Below are 21,367 nucleotides of genomic sequence, written 5' to 3'. Positions count from 1 at the left end.
AAGGAGCGGGCTCCGGCGTTCCGGAGTGTCGGGAGCATCTCTTCAAGGTCCTGGTGATCGGGGAGCTGGGCGTCGGTAAAACCAGCATTATCAAGCGATACGTGCACCAACTCTTCTCCCAGCACTACCGGGCCACCATCGGGGTGGATTTCGCGCTCAAAGTCATCCACTGGGACAGCAAAACCCTGGTGCGGCTGCAGCTCTGGGATATAGCAGGTAAAGGCCGGGGGTGGGCATCCCTCTGCAGGGTGAGCCCCGAGCCGGGACAGGCCTATGAACCCGGCTGTCGGGGGTCTTGGGGCTCAGCCTCTGCAGGAAAGGATGTTTGGGCTGTGGAGTCTGTCGTGTTCTTTTTTTTCATCCCCTGTTACCGGCAACCCATCTTCTCCACACTTGAAGCGTCAGTAGAGGGAGGTCTTGATGAGGGACTGAAGGTTTTGACTGTTGTTGTGGGGCTCTTGGCTTGGCCCAGGGTTGTTTGTGGTATTTTTGTTGTTGTTATTGTTGTTGGTTTTTTGGGGGAGGGGATCCAGGGCTCCTGGAGGGTTCCTTTTCATACTGTTCCTCCAGACCCGCTTGCCTGGGTGCTTATGACCTTGGTTATGACTACTGCTTAAACTCATTCCTGGTTATGGCTCCATAATGCTTCTAGAGGAAATAACTATATTTTTTCCAAGTAGGTTATGCTTAGTAAGCATAGGTTACCTGTTAAAGGTAACTCAAATAGCTAAAATTGTCCTCAAAGGAAGTATGCTCAAACTGTGTTTGGAGTTACTGACTTAAGTTGAGAGTAACTTGTATCACTGCAGTGTGGAGTGAGGAAATGGGACTTGTGTTATCCTCAGTTCATTCAAACCATGGGGTTTTCTGTTAAAAAGGTACTTTGATCACACAGAAGCAGAAAAGCCTCGTTCACTTGTCCAAACTACATGTCATTCCTTTCCTGTATATAATTCAAAACTGTTCTTTAGTGCCTCTGTTTTAAAGACTCCAACTGTATAGCTGTTATGGTTCACTTTGCTCATGCTCCAACATAAAATGCTGCAGAACAAACTCTGTTTAGCTGTGGTCTTGTAAGAAGTTTGTCTCCTCAAGCTGATATTGCATTTCTAGTTTTGTGAGCAGTCCAGGTATTAACCTGCAGCTCTCTTCATCCCTCTCCTTGTTCAGAATATCTCCTTGAGTAGGAAAAAGTAGTCTTTTTATTTCAAATGCTGATGCTTAAATTTAAGGTACTGGAAGATATTGGGGTAAGAATGGATTGTTACTGTTTCCATGAACTCTATGCTTTATCAAGTGGAAGCTCAGAAAAGAGGAAGCGTAACATGTGGCTGCTGTTACCCTGTGACAGACCAGTTCTACATCAGCTTCTTCCATAATGGTTATCTTCGAACACTTAAAATGTGATTCTTCAAACTAAAAAGCCTGCTTCTCTACTGCCACATGCTGAAACACACCATAGATCTTTCTGCTGCTGGCCTGTAAGGGAAACTAATTGGTTTTTTTTTTTTTTAAGTTGCTGTTTTGGACAGCAAGTAAAATGTTGGCAAGCTTTCTCTTCTGTTGTGTTCCTTTTATGGATCAATTTTAACTTTCTGTAAATCAATTAGCTGTATTGATACAAGCTGCTACAATGCTTTGGATATACTTTAACAAGTCTGGGGTTCCAAAGATTGAAGAGGGGAGACTATCAGGATCCTGGGGTTTGGCAGGTTGCCATGCTTGCAATTAACTTCTCAGCCCTCAGGTTTCTGAGACTGGGGTAGGCTGCAGATTGCCAAAGCAATCTGTTTCAACAGGCTATGCAGAAACTTAGCTGTAACTTGTCAAAGAAGTTATGGGAATCTATCAATATACCCACACATTAATTTCAAGATCTAAAAGAAAGTATTTTGCACTCCTGATTATTGCCATTAGTATATCTTGGACACTGCTAGGTGAAGACTGAATTAAGAGCTGCTAATAAATCCCTGGAGGCTTGTGCTAATATTGCTGATAGATTGAAGAATTAAGATTTTTCCTGTCATTGAATATTGTTCTATTTTTCAACATGGTGTACTTTTGTATGAAACTCCTGGCTAGTCTTTCCCTGGCAAAAATGAAAAGGGAGAATATGACTGTCTTGCAACTGGCACTACAAACTCTTATGTCTAATGTGGTAGTTTAGGCTATTCTGTTTCCAAGGGGCTGGGGGCAGGGGGTTCCTTCCCCAACTGAAAAACAAGACCAAGAAGAGAAGTAATCCAAGTCTTAGTAATTTTTATTTGGGCTGTTCTTAGCCATTGTGAGAGTAACAGTTCAGACTCCTATAGAATTTGACATCTCAGTTAAGTGTTAATCATTAAAATAGAGGGGATTTTAATATCTGTGACAGTCAATTAATTGTCTTAAAAATTGCTAAAGTCCTTGACCTGGCAATGTGTTCTGCAGCTGTCTACATCTCTACTTCTAAACACCTGAGAATATTAGCAGGTTTATATAGAAATTATTAGTTCAAGAACCGGGTTGAAGATGGCTTCTATATAGTTGTAGTACATATTCCCTAAAGCACTTTACTGAAGTGTGTAACAAGTATCTGAGCATGTGATAGTCATTCCCCTTTCCCTCATCAGCTCAACTGTCCTCTGGCTTTGAACCTCTCATGCAGATAGGTTTTCCTGCTGGTGTATGCAGGCAAACAGCTTTAGATCTCTTGAAGAGATGTAAATCTTATGGTAAGTAGTGTTACATGTGACTTCCCTGCAAGCAATATGATGCTGTCATTCTGAATTGACTGATGCATTTAAAAAGACTTCTGAATTAAAGCGTAACCCTTAAGCATAGTAAGGCATGTTATTTTTGCATTAGATCAAAGCTCACACTTAACAGTTCATCTTAAAAAGCTTTCCTCAAAGAGTTTGGTGCTACAGTCTAAGGTTCTGTACTTACATCAATGGTAAGACCTAACCATGTAGTTCAGTCATCAGATGAAGATTATAATGCAGATACTGTACCAGCTTCTGGTGTGGTTGGTTGTAGCCAAAATGATGAATGTTGTGCTCAGTATTGCAATGCAGCAGGTTCCTGAGTGACTTCAGCTTCTTGAGCTAGCTGAGTGTTTTGGGTTGGTTTTTTTTGTGATTAGATAATTCTGTCAAATAGGGCATGACAATGTCATACTGCCTATGCTTTTTTTTTTTCTTCCCCTCTGGTGAATAGCTTTCTTGTTGTAAGGTACAAGGTAACACAAATTGCTGCAGCAGAATCAGAGGGCAGGGGGGGTGTGAAATAGTGAAGGGAGAAGAAGGATACTGTTATGTCTAGACTTGTGTATTCCAGAAATAGGCAGGCACTTTAGTTTGTAGACACAGACTGTAGCTTCTTGAGTAATGGAGGTGAAAAGGCTTGGGAGTAAGACCTATTGGCCACAGTCAAATTATCTTGGTTGTGGAATGAAGTATTCTGAAAGAAGCTGAACATGCATGTTTGTACAGGAGCAAAACTTTTAAACCTTAATTGCCCTTAGGCACTACTCTTTTTTTATTTTTTGTCTTGACATGTAGAGTTATGATAAATGTATGTTCTTGGATAAATTCTGCAAGATTTAGAACCAGGTGAACCCTCTTCATCAAAGTACATAAATAATTGGCAAAATAAACAGGAGGTAGAAGTGGGTCATTGTGGTAAAGAGATAGGAAGCAGAGCAATCTTAATGATAGGCAAGTGCTTTTAAAGTGTATTTCAATACACTGGAGATTCCTACTTGACAAGCATGCTGTTTTAGTGACTATATTGCTGTCAAGGGTTAAGACTGGGCTGGCCACTAGACAAATGACCAGTGCTCTCTATTAACCCCTCTCCCTTCTCAAAGAGTAAGAAGATGAGAAAGGAAGAGAAATTTGTGGATTGGAAATAAAAACTAGAACAGCTTTAATGAAAATAACAATAAAATGAAATATCTACAGAATCAATATTAAACCAAACTCCCCTGATGGCAGCTATGTCATCAACACCACTGATGCTGTGGGCAGGCTCTGGGGAAGTCCTAGACAGCATTCACTGAGATGGGATCCAGACTCAGGAGCTCGATTTTGGAACTGGATTCAGGAATACAGAGATCAGGATGAAAGGCAGAAGAACAGATTCCTTGGATGTTGGCCATTGAGGAAGAGAACTTGACCCTCGTAATCCCTCAGCTCCATACTGAATATGACATATAAGGGGTGGAACACCTTGTGGATCAGTTTAGGGTCACCTGTCCTGTCTGTTCCTCCTTACAGGTGTGGCCTTTTACTTGCTGGATCCCCCAATGTGGCACTCAAGATTTAGCAGTGACCGTGGTCTGCACAGGAGCAAGTATAAGCAAGAGCCTCTTGCTTATGCACTCCAATCCTTGGTAGTAACTCTGAACATCAGGTGTTATCACTGCTAGAAGCAGATGCTCTGCACATACATGATGATAACTTCAGAAAGTGAACTTCATTAGAAGAGACTTAGCTGAAAAGTAAAACCGCCAAGCAGAATTAGTTCTGTTCTAGCTCAAACCAGGACATTCCACCCCTGATACCATACACATCATACTTATCACTAGTTTGATTTCTCTCTACAGAAAAGTTTAAGTTAATTTGGTACATGATTGCATGATTGTAGATTTCCATTTGTCATAGTGGTATTTCAGAGCAGGAAAGATTTTTATGGAATTCATGACAGTTCATGCCCACAGGTTGCAGATTCACCTCAAAGTTACTTGACACCATGTCATGAAGCTAACTTGGATATCCCCATTATGTTATCCTGAAAGATATTTATTAAGCACTATTAGTATTATATATCAATTAACATCATACAACTGAATATTCTCACCCAGAGTAAATTTTCTTGAGGTACACATTGGCCTTTGCCATCTTTCATCATCACCCACCAGTACTTCAAGGTCCTTGAGTGAAAGCAATCCCACAAATGGGTTTACCTTTGCCCAAAGCAGGAAATAGACACTTTTTCCCAAAAAAAAAAAAAAAAAAAATTCCTTTCATACACCACAGGGACTTTATCCCCTTATATATGTGAAAGGTCTGATTGAGCAGGACTGGCTTGATTGATGGTTCCCCTGGTATTCACTAACCAGGTGGCCTGTGTTAAATGCTTGTCCAGTTTTTAAAGGTTACCCCCCCCCCCCCCTTGCTTTCAGAGTAGTTTTTAACAGTCTGTTGTATCACTGAATTTATCCAGATGCTGGTGTGTATTAGGGGTTACAATATACCCACTTGATACCATGTTCTTTGGCCCACTTGCCTATAAGATTTTTTCTTTTAATTGAGTCCCATTGTCTGACTGAATTCTTTCTGGAGTACCACCTTGCCACAAGATCTGCATTTCAAGGCCCAGGATGGTGTTCCGGGCAGTGGCATGGGCACTGGATAAGTTTCCAGCTATTTGGTGGTTGCTCCACCATTGTAAGGATGTAGCACTTACCCTGGTGGGTCTGAGGGAGTGTGATAAAATCAGCCTGCTGGGTCTGCCCATATGTACATTTTGACCATGGTCCCCATACCACAGATGTTTTAACTGTTTAGCTTGCTTGATTGCCACACACATTTCACAAGCATGGGTAACCTATACAATTGTGTCCATAGTTAATCTACCCCTTGGTCTCCAGCCCATTTGTATGTTGCATCTCTTCCCTGATGTCCTGAACTGTCATAGGCCCATTGAGCTAAATGTAGTTGACCCTTATGTTCCCAGTCTAAGTCTGGTTGGTACGCTTAGGAGGTTGATCCACTTGCTGGTTGTTTTGATGTTCCTCAAAGGCCTGTGGTAGGCAGGTCTGTGGACATCTACATGGTGTACTTTACATATAGTTTCTCTGGCCAGGCAGCAATATCTTGCCACAATGTGGCAGCCCAAATAGGTTTACCTCTGTGTTGGCCACTTTTCTCGGTCAGCAATGTCTAAGGGCAGCTGGATGGCTTTTACCTCTGCACACTGACTTGATTTGCCTGCTCCTTCAGCTGCTTCTGTGACTTGTCATGTGAGACTCCACAGAGCAGCTTTCCACCTCAGATTATTTCCTGCAAGAAGGCAAGATTTGCCAGTAAACAGAGCATATTGTTTATTATTATATTATCATCTTATAACTGATGGGACAGTGGGGTTCTTCAGCACATGTCACTACCTCTTCTGGTGGCATCCCAGAGTCTTTACCTTATGGCCAGTAAATGACTCCTCCTAAGGTTCCTGGATGATTTGAATTTTCTATAAGAGCTCCCTGTGTGATGAATGCAACCCATTTGTTCAATATAGCATCAGTGGCATGATGAGTAGAAGGAAGCTTACCATTGAACGTCCAGACTAGTACCAATTACTCCTGAAGCAGCTTTAACTCCTTCATATGCTGCCAATATTTGTTTTCCAGCTGGACTATAGTTGGTCTCAGAGCCTTGTAGCCTCATTTTTAAAATCATAGGTGTTGACCTTGAATCTCCCCTGGTGCTTTCTGCCAGAGGCTCAGAGTAGGACCATTATACCACCTGCAATGTAGAGCACATTTTTAATGTCCTATCCTGTTTCAGCTGACCCAAGGGCTCCAGCATGTACAGTCTCTTGTTTGATCTGTTGAAAGGCCTGTTTTTGTTCAGGGAGTTAAAGTTTTTCTTTTGAGTCATTTCATATAGAGAGGTTCTCCAATCTGACTGTAATCAAGAATATGCATTCTCTATAGGTGTGTTCTTTCTTGTGACTCCTCTGGAATAGCTGTGTTAGAGCTAGGAACTTCCATTTGAGAATGACTTGCTGTGCTTGGAGCTTCATAGCTAAGAATTCAAATAAGTGTTGAACATGTTAAACTAGTTTCTTTTCATTGTTTATCCACCCTTCAGACATCTCTGAGTACAGGCTTGCGATGTGAGCATGCTTGCCTTCTTATTCTTCTGTTTAAGTGATTTTTGATGAAATGCTGTCAAACAAGGTATGGTGTTGCTGATGAAATAATTTCCTTGTCTCACCAGTGGGGTACCAAATCCTCTGTATTAGTGAAGGTTCTTGTGTTTAGTTCTATATTATATAGGAACACAAAATACTGTGTATGTTATGTTGAACCAAACTTCTTAAAGCCTGTGTGCTGATGGAATTCCATAAGCACATGGGAAATGTTACTTTCTTGAAGCTGGTGTTGTAAGGTGGTTTAGTGTGATGATTTTGATTATGCAAGGCAGGGCTGTTCAGTTAGTTTTCAGTTAAATGGTAGAATTGAGACAGATGTTCTTAGAGTGTCTTGGAAATAAGCTTAGAATTTCTCCAGAGGCTTTTCTAGGTGTCCTATAAGAAATTGAGTTGAAGATGTGATCTTAGAAGGCCACTTGATCTAGTAGAGGCTTAAAAGAAAGTTTGCTCTATTGATCTTGCAGGTACAAGTACAGTGCACTACCCTTCAGAAACAAACTGGTGTAGCCAATATTAAATATATACTTTTAACATACAGAGTTTACATCAATGTAAATTGACCTTTATGAACTCTCCTTGCATCAGTGTTGCAGCTTCAAAGTCTGAATTTCTCCACTTTATTTATGTCTCCATTTTGCCTCCTACCTGTTTGGTGTTCTTTGTATGCACACTAGGACAGGGTGTCACTGAAGTGCAAGTACCTAAGTGCAGTTTGAGGTGGCAAGTGCTGTGAGAGGGTTGTTCTCAAATGATGACCTGTTTCGTGAAATGCAGGAAAAAAATAATCTTAGCTGCCTGGTTCCTAAAATTGCTCCAGCATGCTGTATAAAATAAGATTCTTCCCTTCAGTAGCATGCCATTTAGTGTCATGGCCACTGCAGTTCAGTCTCACAGCTGTTGGAAATGCCTTCCTTGAGCTCCCCTGGTAACCATTCCCTTGCTTTTGCAGTCTGTTTTAAACTGTTTCCTCCAAATATTTCAGAAGTTCTGAAGTGTGATATGTCATGTGTGAAGGAAGTGATTTGCAGTACGGGAACTTCTGTTTAATTTTTTGCATGAAAGCATAGGAATAACTCTTGTGAAACATTAAGTCTTAAAGCTAGCATGACCAGCAGTAAGAAGTGACTGCAAAGCACAATATGCTTCTCAAACTACCTGTGGTACAACATTAGATATTCAAAGTTCTCTGGCTGTGGAGACACAGAATAAAGGTAGATGGGGTGGTGAGATTGTGCTTTGAAAAATGATGGGTTTTCAGGGGTTTATAGAGCTTGTTTAGAAATAAATACCTTAACTCTGTCTTGAAAAAAGCATGGCGAACTTTCAGATCGCTGGTTTCTAGATTAGCAGCAAATGAAACCAGTATTCCCTATTGTATGGATTTTAGCACATTTTCAAATAGATTAAAAAGCAGCCTCTGAGTGTCATTGCAAACAGCTTGTGGGAACTTGTTCTTTAAATGCTGGCAGGTCAGAGTGCTGGGTAGAGCAAAGTGGCAGCTATTTGATACAAAATTCCAATCGCACACAATGTGCCATGACACATTGACCATTTTAGAGATTAACATTTTTTCAGTCTCGTGATAAAGTTGTTCTTGAGACAAACTGACTTTAGAACTGTTCTCCTGTGTGCTGTGAAATGTTGCAGTGCTATGCAACATCACTGTGAAGCGCTCACTGCAGCTCTGGATACAGGACAGCACACCAAAAGAGGTTGATTAGAGGGTGAGTTGTCAGGCATGAAATAGCTTAAGTCTGGCAGATGACTTGTTTGGGTAAATCTAGTTAAAGCAAAGTAGGAAGTACTAATTCATGCTGTTGTTGGCTCTAATTGGACTGCGTCAACTTTTTCTGGATACTAATGCATGGAGAGTGTTTCCATACGTGTTGCATTTGAATCATAGAATCATAGGGGTTGGAAGGGACCTCGAAAGATCATCTAGTCCAACCCCCCTGCCATAGCAGGGTCACCTAGAGTACATCACACAGGACAGCTAGTTAGAAATCAGTTAGCTTGATTAAACTCTGCTTTTCTAGAGATGGGAGTCTAGTGCTTAGCCAGGAACTTTTCATTAATTTGCTGCTTAGCAAAGATGGAAGCAAAACAAGTGAAAGTTTCTTATACAAGCATGATGACTGTCACATTTTTACATACAATGTTTGAAGCTGCACAAAGCCCTTTGAACCATAAGTGCAGGATGTTGCCTCTAAATTTCCTGAAGACAAAATACTAAACTATTAAAGTCAGTTTGGAGAACCTTAAATCATTAGATTAGCTCAGGGCTACAGGCAGCAATGAAAAGTTTCTCTCTTGTTGTAAAATTCCCTATGAGATCTGTGTAATTCTTTAAGGAAGACTTTCTATCTTAGTGAAAGAGAATGGTGTGTTTTTTGATCTATTAGGATGATAGATGTGGTCAGTGTTCTTGTTGGAAATCGGGTGTCTACCTTCTGAGCACTGAGAGCTCAGTGCTCTTGCTATTTCACCAGTAGTGAACAGGACTGACCTGCTTTAGAATAAGGTATAATGATTGTGAACACTGAATGGAAAGATAAGTCACTGATTTTGACAATTCAGGTAGTTAAATTACTAGGTTAGAAACCAGTTGTGTTGTGCAATGAAACTTTAAGGCAAATTACTTCCTAACATTTCAGAATGAAATAATGACTTCTAAGAACATGTGAAAACACTGATCTAAATCAAAATACTGCTTCACCTGAACTGATGCTCCTCAGTGACTTTTCAAAGACTACAGAGTCTCTCATACATATAGTTTATATACTATACTGTGGATGTCAGTCTCTGACACTGTCTTGTTCAAGAGAGGACCAAAAGTTATCTCTTATAGTCTTATAGTAAAGTGGGAGTCAGTTGAACAGGGATTAACTAGCTGGTTACCTTTTCCCCTGAAGACTGTTCATCTGAATGGTTTGGGGGACTTACTGTTGGGAAGAGGTCCATCCAGTGGTCAGCTAACTTTCACACAGCACTCTTAGTAATAAAGGACACTAACAATTCACTTAAAATCATCCCAGGCTGCTGTTGTCTGTTAGAAACTGTAAGAGCTGCAGTCAGTGAAACTGTTTCTAGTACTGTCTGACACAGAAAGGTACAATATTCTTGTAGTTCTTGCTTTTTAATATCTTGGTGTTTCTCACCAGAACCACAAATACCAAATATGACTTCCACTGTGGTGGAAAGTAAAAGTCGGGCTAGATGTGTCATTTTTAACTCGTACAGGTTTCTAATATCTGCTAGAGATGCTAGTACAGTTCAGCATCTCTGTGGCTTAAACACATGGCAACTTTGCATGAATAGTTTAAATAGGTATGAGTGAGGAGTGGAGAGCCATCTAGTACTGACAATCTCCGTCTGCTTACTCTGAAATCTACAGCTGCTACTCATTGGAAAAAGCAAGTAGACATACTTGAGCATACTTGAGCATGTCCTGTTATATTGATAGTGGTTTGGTTAACCTACTTCTTGCTGAATAACAGATTCAATCTAATTGGGTAAGACAGTTCTGGGACAAGCTCTGCTGGTTTGAGGAGAGCTGGGAATGCCATCAGCAGCAGTAGCTTGCCAGAAACATATTGATATCTGGCTAAAATGGAGTCTCAGTCAGCTCACACCTAACCCTGGTAGTGCTAAAATGTACATTATATGTCTGGAGAACGGGGAGGTGTGTTCTCAGGGGAGTTCTGGATATTTGCTGTGCTGTGTCAAACATCTACCTGTAGGACCAACAGACATCCAAAATGTAGTCTGTTCTTGACAGTGGCTCCTAAAGGACTTCAATGTGTCTTGAAAGTGACACTGGTTCTAAGTCAGTGAGAGAACTGGGCTGCATGCCCAGCCATTTTGGATGGTGCTTTAGGTTTAATCTACCACGCTAAATGACGTGAATTTTTTCTGAGAGTTGGAATTGTAAATAAGGAGCTGCCACTCAGATGTTCCTTGATGTTAGTATGTAAAAGTTTGACCCTAGAAATTCAGGGAGTTGGAGAAAAAGCTTTTGTAAAGCAACACAACAGGAGCAGGGAGGGGAGTGCTAATTATATTAGGCCTTCCCTTGGCAGAAGCAAGACTGCAAAAACGGGTTTCTCTTACTGTTGAATTGTTTTGTGGTGGTTTTGTTTTGTTTGTGTGGTTTTTTTTTTGTTTGTTTTGTTTTGTTTTTTTCTTCCCCTGTCTAGGTTGAATAAAAACACAAATAGTCTCCAGGACTGTAAGAGGTGTGAAACAACCAACATGCAGAGTTTGGCTCAGAAGTGTAAATAGTGACACTGTGCTTGCACACTGTGTGGCCAATAAGGTCAAAGTTATTGGTAGGATCTAAGATCCATGGTGTTAGCAGTTAAATCAAGAGTTAGTCTGACTGTTGCTAATGACCCTTGTTGAATTTTAGTATGACTAATTGACTATTAGGGCTCGTGGTAAACAGCTGATCTGAAAACCTTTTTCGTAATGGAAGGAGAATGTTTAAATATTCCCAGACTAAAATTCATTTATTACAACCATTCGTTATAGGCATCACAGGACACTTACTAAGCTGAGTTCACTGCAGTGTATAGTACCTGTTGACAGAAAGGCAGAATAACTGAAACACACTAGGAGGATGCTACTTCTATGCATTTTGAACTCACTCAATTTGATTCACTAAGCCTCCTGATCATTTTCTTCACTAGATCAGTATTGGTGGTTAGGGTTTTTTACTTGGTTTTATAATTCAGCTTTTCCTGCGTGGTGTATTTCTTCTTTCTGTTGAACTTAAAGGGCAGTTTAACTTAACTCTGAGATTCAGCATTCTGAAGGACAATGTTGGCAAGAGCTGCTTGGCTTTATTAGTGAACTGAGGACTTTTTGACGTTTATAAGACTCCTGACAACTCTGTATGGTGGGATCCAGGAAAAAAAAAAAACCTACAAAACCTTACTGCAGCAGTCTTCTAGATAGCAGCAAGCAGCTTTGGAATGTAACTCTTCAGCTAGCTTTGCACTGACTTTTGGATGACTACAGTCTAGGCGATACATCTATAGTTTAAGATTATTTTGATGTGGAACTGCCAAACTTGTTAAAATCAAATTTTGAGCTCTGGCCACCTATTAAACTGATCAGCCTGTCAAAGATGACTTGAACTAACATTACTTTGAAAGAAACTATTTGTTCCATCATTCTTCCTGTTGTCAGGCTTTTATAACCCTTGGTCATCTTTTTCTTCCTCATTAATGGCACAATTTTTGGAGGATGCTGGAACTGTTAGCATCTTCTGAAAGCGAAGAACTTCGTAGAACTTTGTGCAGTTGTCTGTCAATACTTCTGATGAGATGTGAAGGGTTTAAATGCGGCCAACGTAACTCTGGTTTCAGAGTTGTGTGGCTTCAGATAAGACTAAGTGTAGATTTTTTTTTTTTTTTACAAGGCAGGGAAACTCATGCTATATTATTGGTATTGACAGAGGTAGATGAATCACAGAACATCAGGTGTTGGAAGGGACTTCTGGGGATCATCAAGTCCAACCCCCCTGCCAGAGCAGGACCATCTAGTCTAGGGAAGGTCACAAAGGAACACATCCAGATGGCTCTTAAAAGTCTCCAAGGTAGGAGACTCCACAACCTCCCTGGGGAGCCTGTTCCAGTGCTTTGTAACCCTGACAGTAAAGAAGTTCTTCCTCATGTTGAGGTGGAACTTCCTGTGCTCCAGCTTGTGACCATTGCCCCTCATCCTGTCACAGGATACAACTGAAAAGAGGTTGCCCCTTTCTTCTTGACACTCAGCCCTCATATATTTATAAATGTTAATTTGATCCCCTCCAAGTCTTTTCTTCTCCAGGCTAACAAGCCACAGGTCTCTCAGCCTCTCCTCATAAGGCAGGTGTTCCAGTCCCCCAGTCATCCTCGTAGCTCTTTGCTGGACTCTCTCCAGTAGATCTCTATCCCTTTTGAAATGGGGGGCCCAGAGCTGGACACAACACTCCAGGTGAGGTCTCACCAGGGCATAGTAGAGGGGGAAACTAGAATTCATAGCAAAAAAAGTATAGCTGGGGAAGCTTTTTCCAGATAAGCCATTTTATTTTCCTTGAGTAAGTTCTTTTTTGTTCATATAAACTACATATTAAGACTTCTAGGTATGGTAGGCAGTCACATCCAGCAGTCATTTGCATATTGACCTTGCTTTTTCTACCCTGAAGTCCTATCACATAGCATTTAAGAGCAGAAGTAGTGGTAGGAGTGTAGGGTATCTCCTGCTAACTAAAAGCCAGAACTGCCACAATGCTAAGTCACACTGGTGTGATAGACAGGAGTCTTGCTTATTCTTTACGCTGGGAAAGATTGCTGTAGAAGCTCTTGAAAATGTACTTCAGGGCAAGGTTGGCACATCACAATCTTATCACCATAACTTATCCTTTGCAGTAAAGTAAAGGACAAAGATAAAGCTTCTAATGTCAGACCTTGATATAATTTTTTTCATGTAGATTTTAGCTTATACTTTACCTCTATTACAATGCAGGAATAGCTTCCAAACTCTGGATATGCAGATTTAAACTAAACTTAATTCCAGTGATGCTGCTGTAGGGATCTGTACTAGTTCCTGATGCATGACATTACACAAGTATTTCATTTCATGTTGTTGCAATTACTGGAAAACATGGTGTCAGTGTGCTAAGTCATTTAGATGTGAAAACACTGTGGTTAGCAAATGCAGAACTTTGCATTGCATGCAGCCACTTCCATACCCCTGAACAAAAGCTCTGATCCCTACTGCCCTGTAGCTTAGCTCCTCATGTACATCTGAGCCCTTGAAACACAGAAAAAAAGAAATATACCTTTGTGGTACCATCAGGTTTACATCAAGGCACTACACCTACCAGAATGATTAATCCTGTTGTGTGCTTTCCATACTCTTGTAGTAAGCAACTAGATATCTAATTGTTCTCTTCCTTCCACATTTTTACACACTGGAGATTTGAAGTCTAGTTTCATCTGATCACTTTTACCCTTTTTTCCCTTTTGGGGTTTGAGCCACTTTTGGCATTGCTCAACACTATTCTCACACATGGTAAACTGATTACAGCAAAAGTTCTGCTGAACATAGGAAGGGAAATAACAAATCCCTGACTGAACTGAATATAGCAAAAATCGATTGATTTAGTTTTAATAGCTTAAACAGAGAATGATATTCAGACTTCAGACTTCTGAGTGGTAATGTGTTCTACAATTAGCTTTTTCTGTGTGGGTTTTTTTGCAAGCAAAAAAACACTTGCAAATATTTGCCTGAAACTCCTATTAAATTTGGAAAAGGCTGTCTGGAATGTTCTGCATCCACTACAAGAAGTTCAGCATGTTCATTATCAGTAGTAACAGGATTGTAAAGGAAGTCCTCTTAGATTATACTGAATTTTCTTCCTGTCTCATGCCATATACCTTTTACCATAACAAAATTCTTTTCTCTTAGACAGGTCATGTGTTATTGCTCTGTCTTCTTTCTGTGGAATGAAAAGAATATATTCAACCTTGTTTAGTCTTCGTGAAAAAACCAGTCGTAAGGCGGTGTGCAGGTCAGGTTTATTGTTAGTGGGCAGGAATTCTAGAGGCAAAAGCAGCTCCACAGGGGGGAAAAAAAAAATCCCTGTATTGGTGTTTGGGCTACTTTAGAAAAGGGCAGCACTCATACTAGAGTGTATTTAATCCGTTAAAAGGTATTAATCTCTAATACTAGAGTGGTGTTAAGCTTATGTGTTTTTTAGGGGTAAGATGCATCAAATCCTCCTAATGTAAAGCTTTAATCTAATAAGATAGAAGTGTTTTATGCTGATATGCACATCAATTTTCATCTTTTACCCAAATTAAAATTATAGAAGAATATGTATTAATGGTTTTCCAAATCTAAAATTCATAAGAACAAAAATTTTGGCTTCTATAAGTAAAGCCAGCTAGAAATAATACTTTAATGGTTGTTCTGGACAGCTGCAGCTTCTGCTTTTTAGTGGCAGCTATAGGGTACCAAGTACAGTTCAGTGCAGGCTTATGTTCTTACCAGTACTGCTATCTTCTCAAACAATGAGAGAAGCTACTGCACAAACCTTGCTTTGTGTATTATTCCAGAGTTCCTGAATCTGCCAGTTAGCACAACCCCATCTGCAGTGGCCTCTCTCCTGGTCAGGACCTCATGAGGGGGTTCAGCTAGTCTGCTTCTCTGCTACAACTGTTCCTTTCTGGTATAGCTGATCTACTGAGGGGTTGCATGGTTTTAAAGCTTCATGTAGGCTGGGGGATACTGGGGCACGAGAAACCAAGTGTCAACAAAACAGCTGCCGGGCAATCTGGTTCATTACCAGTCAGTGCAGCTCTCCAGCTCCTTGTATATGAAGGCATTTGGCCAGGTGGGTAGGTAAGACTAACTATGGTAAGATGATGGGTATTCTCTTAGAGATGGAATTGACAAACTTACCTGAGTGATGATCAGACTTTCTGATTGGCTAGGCCCTGTGTTATTTCTTTAAGGAAAAACACTTGGTGGTGTTTAGGACTGTTTAAGTTTGGTTATGTTACATAAACTGTAACTTTGTTTTGTTTCTTGGAAAGCTGTATGTGATGCTGTACTAATTCAGTCTCTTTCATACATCTGAAATGCACCTTGTTGTGGGGGTTCCAACGAGGGTTATTGCTATAGGAGGCTAGTATGGCCTTCCTGCTAAATGTTCTTTATATTTAAAGCTTTCTTGGATGTGAGAGCAGTAGACAGGAAGGAATTCAGTAAATGTCCTTTACTGGGTTACATGATCACAGCCATGCACAGAAATAATGACATGATAACCCTTTCTGCAATTCCCAGGTAACTGTTTTTATATGTAGTGATTATGTTCTTTCTATTCCTTGCTGGTAAGTCTAGCAACCCTTTCTGCAACTAATCGATACAACTTAATTTTCTTATGTAAACATCCATCAAGTTTCTGGAAAAACTTATAGCCCTAATTAAAAAGACTGAATTCTCTATAGATCTCCAGCAACTGAACAGGGAGGAGTAATCGGACTGTGTTCCTCACTGCTATTCATGTGCAGTCTCATGTAAACAACAAAGTGGTGGTCATTTCTAGACAATTTTGGGGCCAAAATGAAAAAATCTTTCTGTAGAAGACTAAGGTTGGCAGTCTTATGTTGCAATAGAGCACTGTATAGGGATTACACTGTTTATTTTGTGGGCCTATCCAATGGTGTGAAGGATATGCCCTGAATTGGACACAAGACTTGGTTTTTTTAGCATATTTGGAGATTTTCATGTGTAGCAGGAATCAATGGTGAGACTGGCAGCCTAAACAAATGAGGAAGCTGATCAGGAGCTCTTCATAGCTTAGATGGTGTCATATGCAGTGACTGGTTTATATAAATATAGTTATATAAATAAATTTAAACCTGTGAAGCCCCATTTAAAAGCAAAATCTCCACAGTCTAAAGGTAAAGCTGCTTTAGATATGACACAATTGATCTGCAGAAGTAGTAAAAGCCTTCTGGCCAAGGCCTTTCCTAACAGGGTTTGATTCATGAAAAAGGTGGGCACGTGGTGCAACAATTTGTAGTAAGGTTGTACCAAAGCCACCTTTAAGGCATAAGAATCCAACCTGGAGAGGCCTAGGGAAATGGTGTGAGCTACTTGTACATGACTGTGCTAAACAGTGTACACAACTTACCAGCAATTTCTCTCTTCCAGAGACATAGTTAGCACGATGCAGTCTTGGCATCTGGCTTGTTTGCCTTAGAGTCTATGGCATAAATGCTGCTGCAGAACTTGAGCTTTGAATATGTAGGGAACAGCTTTCCATTTGCGTGCTCAGTGTTCTCACACAAGGGACAATGAGCTGGTAGTGAAGAAGTTAATGTGTTGTTTCCACTACTCAGAACATGCTGGCTAGTGATGCTGTTTTATGCAGCAGCATACTTTAAAGCTGAAGAGCTAGGAACAAAGTCAGCTGCATAGAGCTTTGTAGTTCTCTGGAACTTAACTGTAGCTGCTGCTGCTTTCAGGCAATTTTAATAGCTGATTAGTCAACCTTTCCTGAAAATGCCTATAGGGAAGGAGCTCATTGGTGCACTGAAGTACTGACATCAAAATGAGGCAATGGAGTTAGAAATTCATGCTGTTGAACAGGATCCCTTGTCAAGTTCTGTCACCTAAGGAATTTCTGTCTCTTTCTGAGAAGATGATAATACCCAGTTCTCCTTGTAACTGTTTGTCCTTGCTAATCAAAGGTGGACTTGAATGTTTATTAACAGAGGACAACCATGTTTCCAATTAAAATGCTTACTTTAGCTATTCTAAAAATGTGTATACACTAAATTCTAAAAATTGAAGTGATATGCTGTGAAACTAAATTATGAAGTGCAGGGAGTACTTTTCCCGGTGAGGACTTCTGAACAAAGTAGAAAGCAATTTTAGTGGCTCAGACTTCCCAAGCAACATGCTAGCACTTAACACTGCTATGTGCACTCAAGTACAAACACAGCATGATGGTCTGACCTTTCAAAAAGAATAACTGAACTGGCACTCTTACTCTACATTTCAAATAAACTGACTACAATAGTTGTTCTTAATAAGCAAAAGCTTTTTGAGTTTACTGGTCTTGCTTATCTTTGGTTTTCTTTTTCATTTTTGTTGTGGCTATTTGTACTTTAACTATTCTGACCATCTTGTTTCAAGTCCTGGGATTGCAATAGAGCTCCTGTAGTTGGAAAGTATTCCAGAGAAGGGCTTAGATATAAAAGATGAAGTTGGACCTAAGAGATTTAGCTAGAACTATTAAACTAGCTGCTTTTAACCTTGTTCCTATGGAAACATCTATAATACAGGTGACTTCTTCAGAAGATGCTTTGAAAGCTGTTGGCCTTGGAGCTTGTAGAAATGGCTGTTGCTCTCCCTTCAGAAAAAGACTGAATTTGCTTAAGTCTAGCTAAAGTAACTAGATTTACATATAAATCTTGCAAAAGTTTTTTTTTTTTGTTGTTGTTGAAAGAATGATTTGTGTATAGCTGTGCTGCTAATGTTTTTAGGCATTACTTCTCAGAACACTACTCAACCATTAAGTTTAAAAATTAAGTGGTAGTTGGGATTGCTTTCAGCATCTGACTTGCTGTGTATAATATACATAATAGCTGTTACAATGAGCTTACACAGGATAGGAGAGGCAATATTGTATGAACTAGATGACTAGTCCTGAATGCCAGACTCGCATGTACTGACCTGGTACAGAAGTCCATTTCCATTGACAACAGTTCATGCTTAAATATAAATATTCTGTGTCACTGTCTCCTCTTTCAGGCCAGGAGCGCTTTGGAAATATGACGAGAGTATACTACAAAGAGGCAGTTGGTGCTTTTGTGGTCTTTGATGTTACAAGAGGCTCCACTTTTGAGGCTGTTTCCAAATGGAAGAGTGATTTGGACAGTAAAGTGCTACTTCCCAATGGCAACCCCATCCCTGCTGTTCTTCTTGCGAACAAGTGTGACCAGAAGAAAGATGGCAACCAGAATCCCTCTCAGATGGACCAGTTCTGCAGAGAAGGTGGCTTTGTTGGATGGTTTGAAACATCTGCCAAGGTAAGCATAAATAAGAAGTGTTTTAACTCTTCTACATATTAGCACAAGAATAGGTGAATATAGTCATGTGGGGAATAAACTTAGGAAGTATTGGAAGTGGCAGCCAAGTCTGCAGTGTTCAGCAAAACCTGGAACTGCTCTGCAGGCCAGCTTACCCCTGAGGAGGATGTTTGATTTAGATTAGAACTGCATCTTAAATTCAGAGAATGTTAAAATGAACTGTAAACCTTGACTAATTGAGTTTTAAACTTTTGTCATCTTGCATGCATCAGGATCAGAGCCACTCTTTAAATGTTAATACTACCAAATGCTGATGAAACTATCCAAAAGATACAAGTTATCTTTAGATATAGGTTTTTAAATTGCAGCTTCTGTTGTTACTGTTGCACACAGGAAATGGTAAGGCTCTGGATGTGAACAAGCTAGTGTATATTTCCTGATGCAGAAAGGCACTTTGGCATTTGTCTTCCAAATGCAGATGGCACTTATCCACTGACTGCCTATTAGATTAGAGTCAACATTTCCTGTTAGTCATATGGGTGAATAACCTTGTCTCAAACCTTTCTAGTAACTTTTTTTCAAAAAGCAAGTGTATGAGCAAGGAGCTGATGCATCTAGGCTGTTTGTGTCATGCTGATGAGACTGTACAAAAGTTTTATTTATCTGACCCCCTTCTAATAGGGATGCGTGACTCTTCCAAAAAATCACTGACTTCTTTGCTTTCAATGTTTTTAGGACAACATCAACATAGAGGAAGCTGCTCGATTCTTGGTGGAAAACATCCTCACCAACTACAAAACTTTTCCCAATGAAGAGAATGATGTGGGGAAACCAAAAGTGGACCTAGACCCATTGAAAGCAGAGAGTAAATCACAGTGCTGCTAATGCTACCACTGCTCAGTAAATGTGATGGGATGAGCAGCAAGACTGTTCCTTAAATCAAACTGCTGCTATGGTGCTGCATTGCGACAATCCATATGGGGTATCTGGTATTATCTGAATAGGTGATTCTTGTGGGTGTTTACATATTCTTGTTTAGCAGGAAATGGAGTATCTTGTGAGTTATCACTCCACTTTCTTGAGTGTCTGCATCTAAATCCAATTAATGTCTTCTTACTTGAGAACATAAGGTAGTGCTTACACTCCTAAAAAGGAACAAAGACAACATTCAGTGTCTAGTCAACTTCATTGTCTAATTGGCTTTTAGGACATATGCTACATTCCAAATAGGACTCACTCCTCATGGTTTTAGCTGAACAGAGACTTGTACCTTTAAAGTAGTCTTTTCCTTTGTCACCAGTAATGTCCCACTTTAGCCTTCTCACCTACACACTTGTCACTATTTATTATCCCCCACCATAGGGATCTCTCATTGCTAGTTCTCCTGGATCAAGACATCCCAGAAGTCTTGAAAGGGCCAATGACAGATACCTCCCTAGAGTGTTCACTAGGACTGAGTGAAGTAGATGGCTTTTACCACTGAGAAAGAGACCAAAATGGGTAAACAGTTGTACTTAACAGGGGAAAGGTGTGTTTATAGAGATACTAACAAAAATACATCTCCAGCCATTTAAGGCAGAATAGTTTCAGCTAATACTTTCAATAAGAAATTCATTAATGAATCCTATGTACTGATGGCACATAGTTATGGTAACCTCACCCGTATGCACATCCAGTAACTTTTTCATGCACTAACACTCAAGACTTTACCAAGAGTGCAAAAAACTAAATGCTTTGTTGTCCTGTGATAATGAACTTTAGTGGTTCTTGCTAGCCTACCAACCCCTCCTCCAAGGTCTGTCTTTTTTTTCAGTTTTAGAACAGTGCTGAACTCTTATGACTATTTGGAACTGGTGAACTGGCTTGCCAGTTTGTAACTCTATATGCTGGGTTGCTTGCATTTTCTTGTTATAACTCACATGTATTTTTGGCAGCAAATGAAGATCAAAAGGATTAGAGAGATTTCATGGTTCTTGAATACATTCTAGAACTCTGGCTCTGCTTGGCTGAAAGGCTTTGAAGCTCCTTTTTATTTTAAGAGTTTCTTCTGTCCTGGTGCCTCACTGCTACTGACTTCAGAAATCTTATCTTGCTTGGTCTGATAGTGCTGATTTTTACTTAAACATCAGCATGAGGTATGTGCTAAATTGGATATGCTTTAATATGTTTTGAGATTTCCTAGGCTGTCTTTTTCTAAAGAGTAATATACTTTTTAAAGAGGCAAATAAATATATTTGGGCATCTTACGTATTTTGTTGGTGTATGCTTTTGAAAATGTTAATCATCACATGTCCCATCCTAGACAAAATGCTTTCACTGACATTTGAAAACAGCTTGTCTTCTAGTAGCTGCTGTATTAAAGGATTGTTTTAAATTATCACTGCAAAGCTTGGCATAAGCTAAAAATGGGTTAAACTAGCATAGGTTCATAAGAAGCCTTTAATCTGAATTATCTTAGGAAGCCTTCTAAGCCAATATCCTTTTCCAAGGAGGGTCATACCAGGGTGCTTAGGCTTTCATGTGGTCTGGTCTTAAATCGTCAGCAATGGAGACTCCATTGCTCTAGGAAAGTTGTTTCAATGCCTGACTTTCCCACGAGAGTTTATCCAGTCTGAACCTGTTTAACTTATTTCCATGTTCTCTTATCCTCCTCCCATGCACCACTGTAAAGAATGTACCCATTACGCTTGTGCAGATTTATTGGACACTTAAAGCTTGGTTGCCATTTTATTTTTTTTTTCTTGAAAGCCTGTAGCACTTCAGAAAGGAAGTTGCACCCCATCTGTGTTCCTTGCTTACTCGTTTGAGTTGTTAACCTTTCTAGCTAACCTACAGCTACCATAATCTTCCTATTCAGT

General features: G+C 40.0%; 1 protein-coding gene across 1 annotated transcript; it reads left to right on the top strand.

The window, feature by feature from the left end:
* Positions 1 to 5: 5 nt before the first annotated feature.
* RAB32 (RAB32, member RAS oncogene family) lies at positions 6 to 19,782 on the top strand (the record flags this gene model as incomplete). The annotated part of the gene is made up of 3 exons (XM_008947188.1): positions 6 to 216; positions 18,232 to 18,509; positions 19,245 to 19,782. Coding segments are annotated over 3 exons (639 nt in total), but the record flags the coding sequence as incomplete, so codon positions are not given.
* Between the last annotated feature and the right edge of the window lie 1,585 nt (positions 19,783 to 21,367).

This window comes from Merops nubicus, unplaced genomic scaffold (genome assembly GCF_000691845.1).
Source record: "Merops nubicus isolate BGI_N331 unplaced genomic scaffold, ASM69184v1 scaffold11489, whole genome shotgun sequence".
Classification (NCBI taxonomy): Eukaryota; Metazoa; Chordata; class Aves; order Coraciiformes; family Meropidae; genus Merops; species Merops nubicus.
This window is presented reverse-complemented; position numbering and strand designations above follow the sequence as displayed.